The 13,703-nt window shown below is 50.4% G+C and overlaps 1 protein-coding gene across 5 annotated transcripts in view; it reads left to right on the top strand.

Annotated features, from left to right (window-relative positions):
• LOC142495812 (uncharacterized) overlaps positions 1 to 12,933 on the top strand; it is a 151,874-nt gene extending 138,941 nt beyond the window's left edge. For all 5 annotated transcript variants that reach the window (XM_075601797.1, XM_075601798.1, XM_075601801.1 and 2 more), the window contains one exon: positions 12,528 to 12,933. In XM_075601797.1, the coding sequence (XP_075457912.1) occupies positions 12,528 to 12,836 (309 nt within the window). In that variant the 3' untranslated portion in view covers positions 12,837 to 12,933. The remainder of the gene's footprint in view (positions 1 to 12,527) is intronic.
• The last annotated feature ends 770 nt before the right edge of the window (positions 12,934 to 13,703 follow it).

Genomic DNA, 13,703 nt, shown 5'->3' with positions numbered 1-13,703 from the left:
GATTTAGTGTCCCATAGGATTGAGACGGAATCTGGCGTAAAAGTACGGTCCCGTCCCTATAGGGGCGAAAAGACCTTGTAGAGAGGGAGATAATAGACATGTTTGAATTGGGCGTGATTGAGGAGTCCCACAGCGAATGGTGTAGCCCTATAGTGTTGGTCCCTAAACCAGATGGGAAGGTGAGGTTTTGCATGGACCTCCGAAAGGTAAATGCCTTATCCAGATTCGATGCATACCCAATGCCAAGGGTGGATGAATTGCTGGACTCCCTTGGTAAAGCGGAGTATATCTCCACCCTAGACCTCATGAAAGGACATTGGCAGATACCTTTAGCAGAAGAATCCAAGTACAAAACTGCCTTCACCACCCCTCTTGGTTTATACCAATTCGTCACTATGCCATTTGGGTTACATGGGGCTCCAGCCACGTTCCAAAGATTAATGGACAAAGTGCTATGATCACATAGGGCATATGCCGCTGCCTACTTGGATGACATCGTCAGCTATAGTAGGCACTGGCAGTCCCATATGAAAAGGTTAAGAGCAGTCCTAACGTCCTTAAGAGAAGCAGGGCTCACTGCCAATCCAAAAAAATGTGCACTGAGAAAAGCCACTACAAAATACTTGGGCTATGCCGTTGGGGGAGGGATTAGTAAGGCCACTGGCCAGCAAGGTGGCCACCATCAAGGAGTCCACACCCCACAGACAAAGACACAGGTCCGCTCCCTTTTGGGGTTAGCAGGGTATTACAGGCGATGTATAACCAATTTCTTAGAAATTACTGCATACCTAACAGATCTAACAAAAAAGAGTGCCCCGACCCAAGTTAGATGGTCTTGGGAGTGCCAAAACACATTTGACGTGTTAAAGAAGTGCTTGTCAGAGGGCCCCGCTCTTCGGAGCCCAAATTTTAAAGAACCCTTCATAATTCAGATGGATGGCTCCGAGGTTGGACTGGGAGCAGTTCTGTCCCAACAATTTGATGGTGTTGAACAACCCATATTGTTCATCAGCCGGAAGCTGTTCCCAAGAGAAGTGAGGTATTCCGTCACTGAGATGGAGTGCCTCGCTGTAAAATGGGCAATTGAGGCCTTAAGACATTATGTCGCCGGGGTACACTTCAGCCTGGTCACTGACCACGCGCCCTTGAAATGGTTAAACACAATAAAGGACACAAACTCGAGGCTGACCAGGTGGTATATGGCCCTCCAGACCTTCTCTTTTGATATACAGCATAGGCCTGGGAAGGACCATGGAAATGCCGATTTTTTGGGGAGGCATGAGGGCATGATACTGTACTTACCTCTCTGTAGAAAAGGCAGGGCGGGCCTGGCTGCACACAAACAAAAAAGGGAGGGGGGGGAAGTCCTGGCAGCGAGCGCGAGCCAATCAGGCAGGGGGATTTTTTTTCTTCTCCCCTCTTCGAGCAGGGGAATTGTAAGTCGCCAACCGGCAATATCCACTCGCCAGGTGCGACCTGGCGACTGGGTTTGTCGAACACTATATATATATATATATATATAGATATATATATATATATATCTATAAATATATATATATATATATATACACACACACACACATAGCACATATATATATATATATATATATATATATATATACATACATACATATATATACATACATACAGTGTTTGACAAACCTATACATTTGCTCGCCCCGGGCGAGTGGATTTAACCCCCGGGCGAGTAAATATTGGCCCAAGCAGCACACGTTTGATACTAGGTGGCGAGTAGATTTTTTTGTGTGGCGAGTAGATTTTTTGGTGATTTGTCAACCACTGTGTATATATATATATATATATATATATATATATATATATATATATATATATATATATATATATATATATATATATATATACACACACATACACACATACACACATATATATATACACACATAGTATATATATTAAAATACTAAATCAGAATTGTATATATGTTTCAATTTAACCAACAAACGGTCAGATTTGACAAGGTGGAACCAATAATTTATATAAATTAAGTCAAACCACCCAATTAGGGAGCTGGTGAAGTAGGTTTGCTCCTATGAAACATGTTGGATGTCTTCTATAAGTGTATCTCCTATTGTCGCTTCTGAGCAGTTTTGCTTTATCTGTGCAGAAATTAGTGGCTTTGTTTGGACGTTATTATCCTTGCACTTTAATTAGTGCTTGAGTGTGACACCCTGCAGCATTGCCCTCTGCTTATACGATAAGCTCTGCTACTAGCCAATAGAGAAGGACTTTCCCGTGCCGTTCTAAACAGTAACTGTGCCATCGGGACTATTTTGTCATCTGACATCACAACTGCAGTAAACAGCAACTAGCTATTCACCTGTGCAGGTGTGGATCTGAGTCGCCATTCACCTCACGGCGAGAGCTGTGTACCGGTGATCATTGTGTGCTCACCTGCTGCGCTACAGGTCTCTATACTTCTGTGCGAGCCCTCACCAGTGACTTTTATTACTCCCGGGACCGTCTGGATGTTTTGATCCTTTTCTCCTACTGTTACGGAGCCTGGATTGTGTCTGGACGATATCTGGAGGAAAAGATCGATATACAGGTGTGCCGACGAGTATTCTAAAACTTGCCTTAAACGTGCTTTAAACTTGCCTTGGAAAATCTGGGGCAAATCTGTGACTATCACTCATGTATCAGCTTGTTTATGCATGACACACTTTAAAATAGTATCTGTCCTGTACATGCGTTACTTACCTCCACCTTTTTCACAAAATATTACATGATTTACTACAGTATGAGTTGTGTGCTCTTCTTGTTTTTTCTGTTTTTGTTCCTGTGATGCTGAGCCATCCCATCTGATCAACAGCTAACACCGTTTATATTTCCGTCACTAAGGTCATAGTTACATAGTAGATGAGGTTGACAAAAGACATGCGTCCATCAAGTTCAACCTATGTTTATTTAGAAAACAGATACTTTATCCTATAGCTATACTTACTTATTGATCCAGAGGAAGGCAAACAAAAAACCCCAGAGTCATATCATCCAATGATATCTCATAAGAGGAAAAATAAATTCCTTCCTGACTCCAAGAATTGGCAATCGAGTTAATCCCTGGATCAGCATCCTTCCCATGTTGTGACGACTCAGGAGATTCCTTCCTCTCCTTGTCCCTCTCTCCCAGCTCATGTTACCCTTTCTACTTCTTCCCACTCCTCTCCTTCACCTTCTACCTCTCTCCCCTTGCCGCAGCGCGTTCCCCACAGGTCCCGCATACCCACGCGCTCTCTTAGCCCCTGCTTTGATCCTCCCGCTCCCTCTCCCCCGCGGTAGCTCCTTTACCTTCCCCTGTGGTGCCATCCGTCCCGTTGCCTCCTCCTCGCGTGGTGCCCATGGCGCAGCATTCCACGTGCCTGGTGACGCGTCCGGTGCGTGCACCCCCTCAGCCCACGGAGGACGCATGTGCATGCTCCTCTCTGTCTTTGCTGGCCATCACGCGGCCACAGGTCTCGCGTGCGTTCCACTCCTCTTGGCTCCGTCCCCCTCCTGTGGTCTTCACCTGCTCCGTGCGGGCCGCGCCTGTGTTGCAACCTGTGCACGCACATCCCCAGCTTACAAGGGGCGCGCGCACAGACACTTCTTATCAGGTTCCCCCTGTCTCCGCCTCCCAAGCTGTTCAGGCCATTCCCCTGACTGCCCCTTCTGTCTCCTCCTCTTCTCTCCCTGACCTATCTCTTGCTTCTCCATCAGAAGCATGTGTGAAGAGCACCCAGGCATTTGGTAAGGAATCAGCTTTATTCTTTCTTTATTTGGTATATTTTGCTGTGGATCTGTGGGGGAGTATACTGTGAGTATACTGTGAGGTTTTAGAGGGTTTTGGGTGCTTTTTCAGGTTTAAAAAACGTTTTTGTTTTTCACCCAGAGGCTGCAGTGATTCAACCCAGCAAAGCTACACTGTGGCTGGCTGGAAACTGTAGTCTCAGACCCTCTCTCCTCTCCTACCCCTGGCTGTTTATTTTACTTCTAGTTTCACTTTAATTTAAGCCTGATTTCCCTTTGTCATTTGCAATTTTTGGGAGCTCTGTGTCTTACTTTAAGACCTTCAATATTGTGGTCTGGTTTCTTGTAAGAGAGAGAGTTAATAAGGGGAGAAAAGAGAAGATTACAGCAGGTTTTTTTTTTAAAAAAAAGCTGTTTTTCTTCCCCTCCCTGTGCAAAGAGTTAATTGGTTCTTAAAGGGACAGTTTCCTCTCTGCATCTCTCTCCCTAAGCACTATTTCCTCCCCTTACTTAGAGGCTTATTTTATCATGCCTGGGGGGAATAGGACTAGTGCAGTAATGGGGGCCATACCTGGACATCAGACTCCAAAAACTGGGGCCCCTAGGATAAATAACCACAGCCCTAGGCCTGGTACATCCAGTGCCCTGGCCACACCTCCCCCGGCTCCTGTTGTCAGTTTAATCCCTGCAGTCCCAGTTCCAACATGGGCACAGGTGGCAGCTGCAGGTGTTGACCCCAGCAACAACAACGCTAGGGTCACGCCCGGTGTGAGCAGGAAGCTTGGGGTGAGGTGCCCAATGTCACTTGGTCTAAACATGGAGATCTATGTGAGGGCTGTGGCAGATGTTGTGGGTCCCTCTGCTGTGGTGGCGGCCAGCAAGATGTATGGGAGGGGCATTTTCTTCCTCCGTACGCTGGCTGCAACCCACACCCTGGTGCAGAAAGGCATCAGTGTAGGGGGGACCTACAACCCCATAGAACCCATGGAGGGGTTAGGCACAAAAATCATCCTGTCCAATGTGCCCCCCTTCATCCCAGACAGCCTCATGCGCCCACGCCTGCAAGCCCTGGGAGATATTAAATCTCCCATAACAAAAATTCCGCTGGGCTGCAGGGATAGAGCGCTGAGGCACGTGCTCTCATTTAGGCGGCAGGTACAAGTGCTGCTGCCGGGGAGCACAGAATCTGTGGAGGGTTCTTTTGGGGTGCCTTACGAGGGCATAACATACACCGTGTACTATGGCACGGAGGGGGTAAGGTGCTATTTGTGCAAGAAGCTGGGGCACACTCGTAGGAGTTGCCCCAAAGGGAATAGAAATCCCACTTCAGCTCCTGCACCGCCCCTCCCTCTGCCAAGACACCCGGTGCCGCTGTGCCCACCACAGCGGGCCACTCGGGGTCCCAGGTCCATTCTGGAACCACAAGAGATCTCGCTGTCCCATCTCCAACAGTGACGTCTGCGCCCACCACAGCGGGGCCCTCGGGGGCCCAGGCCCCCCCTGGGACCACAGCAGATGTCGCTGTCCCATCTCGAACAGTGACATCTGCTCCCACCACAGAGGGGTCCTCGGGGGCCCAGGTCCCCCCTGGGACGGCAGGAGATGTCGCTGTCCCATCTCGAACAGTGACATCTGCACCTCTCCCTGGGGAGTGGAGGGAGGGGGTCGCCCTGGAGCGGCCACCCTCTGTTGTCGCTGTCTCCCCTGGGAGGAGACACCCTGTGCTGCTGCGCCCACCGGGGCGGGGCCCTCGGGGGCCCAGGTCTCCCCTGGGACCGCAGGAGATGTCGCTGCCCCGTCTCGAGCAGTGACATCTGCACCTTTCCCTGGGGAGCGGAGAGAGGGTGAGGGGTTCGCCCTGGAGCGGCCTCCCTCTGTTGTCACTGTCCCCGCCCGGGAGGAGACACCCTGTACCGCTGCGCCCACTGCGGCGGAGCCCTCAGGGGCCCAGGTCCCCCCTGGGACCGCAGGAGATGTCGCTGCCCCATCTCGGGCGGTAACGTCTGCACTTCTCCCCAGGAAAAAGAGGGAAAAGAAAAGAGTCACCCTGAAGAAGTCACCCTCTGTTGTCGCTGTCTCCCCCCAGGAGCACCCTACCCCCAATGTAAGCATCGTACAGGGTGCGGGGAAGCGGTGGGAGGCTACCGCTGAGGAGATAGCGGTACCTTTTTTTGGGGGGGAATCAATCCCCAGGAAGAGGAAAGAAAAAACTAAGAACAAGAGGGTGATTGAGGAGGGCGAGGAGGGTGAACCGTATTACGTTCACCCTCAGAAGTCTCCGAAGCGGAATGCAACATCAATTCCACACATGGTGGCCCTGTCCGGCCCACAGGTTAGGATTAGCCAGTGTAAGCCGGACCCCATAAATATGCAGTCCCCCCCCCTCGAAGATCTGGAGGGAATGCAGGAGGAGGTACCCGGCGTCCCTGGGGTGGAATATCAAAATGCTCAACAACATGAGGCTTTGCTCCTAGAAATGGACGTTAGGGACCCTTCCAACACCCCTCCCAGTTGGAGAACATCCCCCGGGGACTCGTGTTTCGGTGAATCTGCCGCACCGGACGCAGTTGTCTTCGGGGACTCGGAGGTCGGCCAGGATCCCCCTCCGGCTGTGCCGCCTTGGGGTGGCACACCTGAGGCTGAGCCCCGGTTTGTGTCACCGGAAGAAGGGGATGGGCTAGGGCTGACCCCCGTGGTTGGGGGTTTGGATGATGGAGCGGGGGAGGCGGGTGTGGGTGACGGTGTTTTAGTGAGCACTTCATTTTGCATCTGGGAGATGCCAGATGTGAGCTCTCCTGGTAAGGAGTTTTGGTCGGGCAATTTGTTGGAGGCGACTGCTGGGCTGGACCCTCCCTATGAGGTGCTTGCTGAAAAGTTCCCTCCCGCGATTAATGCAAACGCCCGTGGCATACCGTTTGTTCGCATGGTGGTAGAGGAGACCAGGAGGGCACTGTGTGCCTCGTGCCCCCCGAGGACACTAGGGAGACCGCTACCTCCACCATGCCACCACCAGCTACCCCTGAACATCCCACCCCGGGGTTGGATGTGGAGGATATAGTGGACCCCCTCGTGGAAACACCGAGGAGGGGACCCACTTTAAGGCTGAGAACGGCCCCCTGCAGGGAAGGGCGGGGATCCTCAGTTTTTCAGTCAAGAGGAGCTCGGAGAGTTGGGGCTCAGTGAGGAGTCATCTGGCGCCGCGGAGGCGGTGGACTCTTTGACCCCCATTATCCCTGCCCAGGAGCTAGTTGGTTTCCTGGAGGATACCCTCTGCAAACACGGAACCACGAAGGTGCAGTTGGCCCTTGGAAGGTGGAAGGATGCCTCGGTCATTCTCCACTCTCTCTTAGTATACATCAGGGCTATCCACAAGGCCAAAATATCTGGGTCTATCCATCTTCGTGTCCTGAAATTTCATAAATTGATGCGAGACCACATAAAGGCTTCTCGGGGTGTAGCTCCCTGAGTGCCTGTGGAAAGCAAAACTCCTGGTTACCAATGGCTTTGAACATCGGTACACTTAACGTGAATGGCTGTAAGGATGGGTTTCGCAGGTGCCAGGTACTCTCCTTTTTATAGAAGGGAAAGTATTCTGTGAGTTTCCTGCAGGAAACCCATACCACTCCAGAGGATGAAGCCAGCTTGCATCTGGAGTGGCGAGGCAAGGTCTTCTTCAGCCACCACACTTCGTCATCTAGTGGGGTGGTGACCCTGTTCTCTGAGTCCTTTCAACCAGAGCTACTGCTTGCCAAAATTGTTCTTCCAGGTCGCCTGTTGCATCTCAGGGTCCGGCACGAGGACTACATGTTTAATTTCTTGAACGTGTATGCTCCGGCCACCTGGACCCCTGAGAAGGCAGTTCTTCGTCAGAATGTCTGAATACCTGGAGACAGTCGACGCGGACGAACACATGGTGCTCGGAGGTGATTTCAACTGCACCCTCGAGGCTCTGAAAGACCGGAATGGTCCAGAGCCACACCCGTGTTCTGCGTCACCCTCGTTAGGGGTGAACGGATGTACTGGTCCCGGATCGACAGGCTGTATATATCCAGCCACAGCCTGTCACGAGCCCAGTCCAGTGCCATTAGGCTGGCGCCATTTTCGGACCACAATTGTGCGTCCGTGACGGTAACGCTGCTACCTGCAGCACCCTCGGCCGCATATTGGCACTTCAACAATACGTTGTTGGAGGACAAGGGGTTTGCAACGTCGGTCCGAGACTTTTGGATGGCCTGGAGAGGCTGCAGATCAGACTTTGCCACGTTAGAGCAGTGGTGGGACGTGGGCAAGGTTCATCTGCGCCTCGTTTGTCAGGAGCACACCAGAGGTGCCAGCAGGCGGCGCAATGATGAGATCGGGGCTCTCAGGGAGGAGGTGCTCGATATCGAGAAGCGGCTGTCTGTGGCGGGAGACCGGGACCTGCAGAGTGCATACGTGGAGGGGAAGTGTGCTCTCCAAGACTTGGAAGATCGGAGAGCTCAGGGGGCGTATGTGCAATCCCGCATCCACTGCCTTCGGGAGATGGATCGCGGGTCGCGCCTCTTCTACGTGCTGGTGAAAAAGAGGGGAAACCGTAGACATATCACCTTCTTGTTGGCAGAGGACGGTACCCCTCTGACTGACCCGGAGAGCATCTGGGACAGAACCCGGAGATTCTATGTAAATCTTTTCTCTCTGGAGTCCATCCAGCCAGATAAATGCAGGGTCTTATGGGAGGGGCTTCCCACGGTCGGTGAGGATGGAAGGGAGCGGCATGAGTTACCATTAACTCTGGCCGAGCTCTCTGAAGCCCTCAATCTCATGTCCCGTGGAAAAACACCGGGGCTAGACGGGCTGACTGTGGAGTTCTTCCGGTTTTTCTGGGAGATGTTGGGACCTGATTTCACTGAGGTCCTAGCCAAAGCCCTGGAGACCGGTGAGATGCCCCTTTCGTGTCGGCGGGCAATACTGTCTCTGCTGCCGAAGAAGGGAGATCTCCGCCAGATCTCTAACTGGAGACCGGTCTCACTGCTCAGCACGGACTATAAGATCGTAGCCAAAGCGCTTTCGCTGAGGCTCAAGTCCGTGCTGGCAGAGGTGATTCAACCCGACCAGTCCTATACTGTCCCGGGCAGGAGTATTCATGACAACATCTTTCTGGTCCGGGACCTGATGCACTACGCACAGAGGACTGGTCTATCACTCGCCTTCCTGTCCCTAGATCAAGAGAAGGTGTTTGACAGAGTGGATCACCGTTACCTTATGCAGACCCTGCAGGCGTTTGGCTTCGGCCCACAATTTGTGGGCTTTCTCCAGATGTTGTATGCCTCTGCAGAGTGTCTGGTGAAGATCAACTGGTCCCTGATGGCACCTTTTGTGTTTGGTCTGGGAGTACGTCAAGGGTGACCCCTGTCTGGGCAACTGTACGCGCTGGCCATTGAGCCCTTCCTCTGCCTACAGAGGAGGAGGCTCACCGGGCTGGTGCTGCGGGAACCCGACATGCGGGTAGTCCTGTCGGCTTATGCCGATGACGTGCTCCTCATGGCCCAGGACCTAGATGATCTTGAGCGGGCACAAGCGTGCCAAGAGGTCTACACCGCGGCCTCTTCTGCTCGGATCAACTGGTCCAAGTGCTCCGGCATTATGGTGGGTCCCTTACAGGTGGACTCCTTGCCCCCCGCGTTTCGGAATGTCTCGTGGGAGAGCGATACTCTCAAGTATCTGGGAGTCTACCTGTCTGCTGCGGAGAACCCGGCCCTGGAAAACTTCAGTGATCTTGAAGAACGGGTCATTGCTCATCTGGGGTCATGGGTGTATCTGTCAAGAATGCTTTCCCTCAGGGGAAGAACCCTGGTGATTAATCAGCTGGTGGCCAGTCAGTTATTGCACCGGCTGATAGCCATGGGTCCAACCCCCGAATTTATTGATGAATTTCCTCTGGATGGGGAAGCATTGGGTCTCTGCGGCAGTTGCGTGTCTCCCTTTGGAGGAGGGAGGACAGGGAGTGGTGTGTGTCCGCTCCCAGTTACACACTTTCCGCCTCCAATACTTGCAGAGATACCTATTCGCTGATCCGTCTCCGCAGTGGTGCCAGCTGGCGACCAGTTTCTTTAGCCAGCTGCGCAATATGAGGTATGACCGGCAACTGTTTATCATCAGGCCCAAGGGTTTAGGTAGAGACCTCTCGGTGCTGCCGGCATACTACCGGGACTTACTTAAGGCCTGGAAACTGGTCTCCGCGACCAAGAAGGAACAGGCGGTGGGGGTTGATTTCCTCGCCACGCCCCTGCTGTATAATCCGGCAGTGGGGGCTCGGATGTTGGATTTACCCTCTATTTGCTGCCAGCTAATCCTGGCGCAGGTGACCAGAGTCGGGGATCTCCTGGATTTTGAGTGGCGAGACTGGATTAGGGCAGACGTGCTCGCGCCCCGTATGGGTCTGCGTACTGCCCGCGTCCCTCATCGTTTGATCCGGGAGATTAAAGATGCCATCCACCCCGACTCACGCACCTTCATTGAGGGGGTATTGCAGACCGGAGAGCCTTGTCAACCTATCAACTTCAGCTCTCCGGATCTTTGCGTGGAACCAAAGCCACAGCAACCCCCTCGGGTTCTTCTCTCCCCCAACCTCAGTAGGTTGGGGGATATGTCCCCGGCATGTTTCCGCGGCATGCCGAGGAAAGTCCTGTATTCTCTAGTGCTCCAGATAGTGCACTACCTCGCCCTTGTCACCCGCCCCGATACTATCTGGAGGCGGGTATTTCCTGCGAACGAGGGCGAGAGACCCCGGTGGAAGGAACTCTATTAATCCTTGGTTCCCCGTCCCGCCGGGGATTTGAGTTGGAGGGTCCTCCACAGTGCACTGAGCACAGGAGAGTATTTGGTACATTTCACGGACTCCCCCGCCGCATGTCCCTTTTGTGGCGAGCGGGAGTCCATATATCACATTTATTCGAGTTGCGCCAGACTGCAGCCCTTCTTTTCCTTCTTGAGGAGCCTTCTCCTGCAGTTCTGGCTACACTTCTCCCCTCATCTTTTTATTTTTGGGTGCCCAGTGTCCCGGAACGATATGCCTAGGGATCTCCTGGTCAACCTGCTCCTGGCATTGGCTAAGGTAGCCATTTGTAAAACCAGGAGGCAGTGTTTGGAGGGGGGGGGGGTCCCAACAAACCTCGTGGTCATGTTCCGGGCGCTGGTGCACTTCCGTATTCGGGCAGAGTACTCGTACACCGAGTCTACTGGGACGGTTTCAGAGTTTGCCTCCCAGTGGGCGTTAGGCGGGGTGCTCTGCTCGGTATCCCCCATCAAGGGTTCTTTAGAGTTAACCCTTCTGCTTTAAGTGCACTTCAACAGTGCACTTGTTGGTCTTCTTTTGAATATTTGTTTGACTGGTTTTTCTTTGTTCTACTTGGCAACAAGTAGAATTGCTGTTCAACTGAATTGTCAAACCAGATCAAAATAGACCCACTTCTCTCTCTACTCCTCCCCTCTCTGTCATTGGTGCACCTTCCTTTATAATCCCTGTCTGTCCACCTCTTCCTCGCTCTGCATAGTTCCTGGTTCCCTGTGTGTACCTGACCTATGCTGTGCTCCCTCTGTGCTCCTGTGATTACCTGCTCCTGTGTTACTTTGGATTTCCCTGGCTTTGACCCCTGCTTACCCTGGACTACTCTGCTCTCTGGTATCCCTTTGAACCCTGCTACACATACGACTCCGCTGACCTCTGGCTTCCTAGGACCTGGCTTGCCCTCTGACGACTCTACACTCTGGATCCCTGAACATTGGCAAACGGACAGGACTATTCTCACGGACATTCCCCAAGCGTTGCAAGTATACACTAACAACTCTTCCAACAGGCCCAGCAACGCTATACCACACTCCGGGCTTGCTCCCACTGCTGTGGGTGTGTGGTATCATACCGTTCCAACCTCAGTACTGGGGTCTAGCTTGGTCTGCGGGCATACAGGCGTGACACATGTATACTTATTTGGTATATCCCTGTATACCTTTCCTATCTAAAAAGATGTCCAACATTTTTTTGAACAAATCTATTGTATCTGCCATCACAGTCTCCATGGGTAATGAATTCCACATTTTCACTGCCCTTACTGTAAAGAACCCTTTCCTTTGTTGCTGGTGAAATCTCATTTTCTCCAACCTTAAGGGATGGCCCCAAGTCCTTTGTACTGCCTGTGGGATGAATAGTTCTTTTGAAAGCTCCTTGTATTGTCCCTGAATATATTTGTATATAGTTATCATATCCCCTCTTAGACGCCTCTTTTCTAATGTAAATAAATCTAATTTAGCTAGCCTCTCCTCATAAGTTAGATTGTCCAACCCTTTATTAATTTGGTGGCTCTTCTCTTCACACTCTCTAGTTCCATAATGTCTTTTCTTAGGATTGGTGCCCAAAATTGCCCAAAATGTGTCATGTATTCTTTTTTGTAATTGTGATTTTATGTTTTCACACTTTTCACATTTATTATTGATTTGTTATTCACAATTTTTAGTGCGCAATTTTATATCTATCTGTACACTTTGAAGCCAGGGAGCCTGGTTTAATTCCCGCTGTCGGCTCCTTGATACCTTGGGCAAGTCACTTTATCTCCCTGCGCCTCAGGCACCAAAAATATAGATTGTAAGCTCTACGGGGCAGGGACTTTGTCTGCAAAATGTCTCTGTAAAGCACTACATAAAACTAGCAGTGCTATACAAGAACAAACCATTATTATTATTGTTATTTTATTAACCAACGCTAACAATTGTTTTTATTTCTTCTTTAGGAATTGGGAAAAGAAGAAAACCTTGACAAAATAGACTCGGATACCGAGAGATTTATCTTTCTCCTAAATTATACCGGCAAAAATAGCTGTTCATTTGAGTCAGCCATATCTCCAACGTGTTTCATCAGCACATCAACACAAAGTGATCAAGTTGTTACTTTGCAGCCCAAGTCTCAAGACTCCTATATTATGGATTTTATGCTTACATCTAATAGTGGGTCTGAAGAAAGCTTGCAACCTGGCGATGAGATAATATATTTGGAACATTCAGAGATTGAGAAACTTTTCAGTAATTCCAATCGGTATTGAAACACCTGTAACACATGTTTTCCTTTAGAGGTGCAAACAATGATATTCAATTTTAAGACACACTTTCTGTCACCATTCAATAAACAACTACACATTACTTTTGATGCTGAATAGATAAATTATTGTATTTATTGGTTTTCTTTCTACGGGGGGAGGAGATAGAGATGTAGAAAATGTTTCTGCTTTACCATGCTGCCTTATCCATTAAAGTAGCAATACCGCCCATTTTTTTTAACCTATTCACCTTTTTTGCCAATTCATCTTTTTGACAGCATTTAAACTGAAGGGCCTTCCGTGGATGAAGAGCTGAACCTCCTGGTTTCTAAGACACTTAGGGGGCCATGCAGTAAACAAATAAAGGGGAAGGGGGAAGGGAAAAGCTCTTGCTACAGTCTATATAGATAGGTGCCAGGGGTGAGAGAAACTTGACAAAATGTGCCGCTTGCCGGGGCAGGCGGAGGAGACCCCTCTACAACTAGCACTCAAGGGAAAGATAAGTAAACGAAATACCTAACAGGTGTATACAGGTAAAAGTGTTCACATAAACACACAACACTAAAGTTTAATGATTAAAATAGTATTAAATCCAAATAGTAAATTAATATATACCACCACCTGAATAGATGGGGTAGAGGAAGGAACAGTAAGGCTCTGGCACCATGTAATGAATGCTGGTATTACAAATGGTGCCTTGGGGGGTAGGGGGGGCTGTGGAAACAGTCAATAGTGTGAGGGAGAGGTGTTGTAAATATATATAAATATATATGTTGTCCTCACATACCCCAATCCACCCTAAAGAAATGGGAACACTACAGAGTGGACACTTGCAGGCTAGAGGCAGCAGTTCTAAGAGTATGTAGTGATAAT

This window comes from Ascaphus truei, chromosome 5 (assembly GCF_040206685.1).
Source record: "Ascaphus truei isolate aAscTru1 chromosome 5, aAscTru1.hap1, whole genome shotgun sequence".
In the NCBI taxonomy this organism is placed as follows: Eukaryota; Metazoa; Chordata; class Amphibia; order Anura; family Ascaphidae; genus Ascaphus; species Ascaphus truei.
The sequence above is the reverse complement of the archived record's forward strand: the minus strand, read 5'-3'. Positions and strand labels throughout refer to the sequence as shown.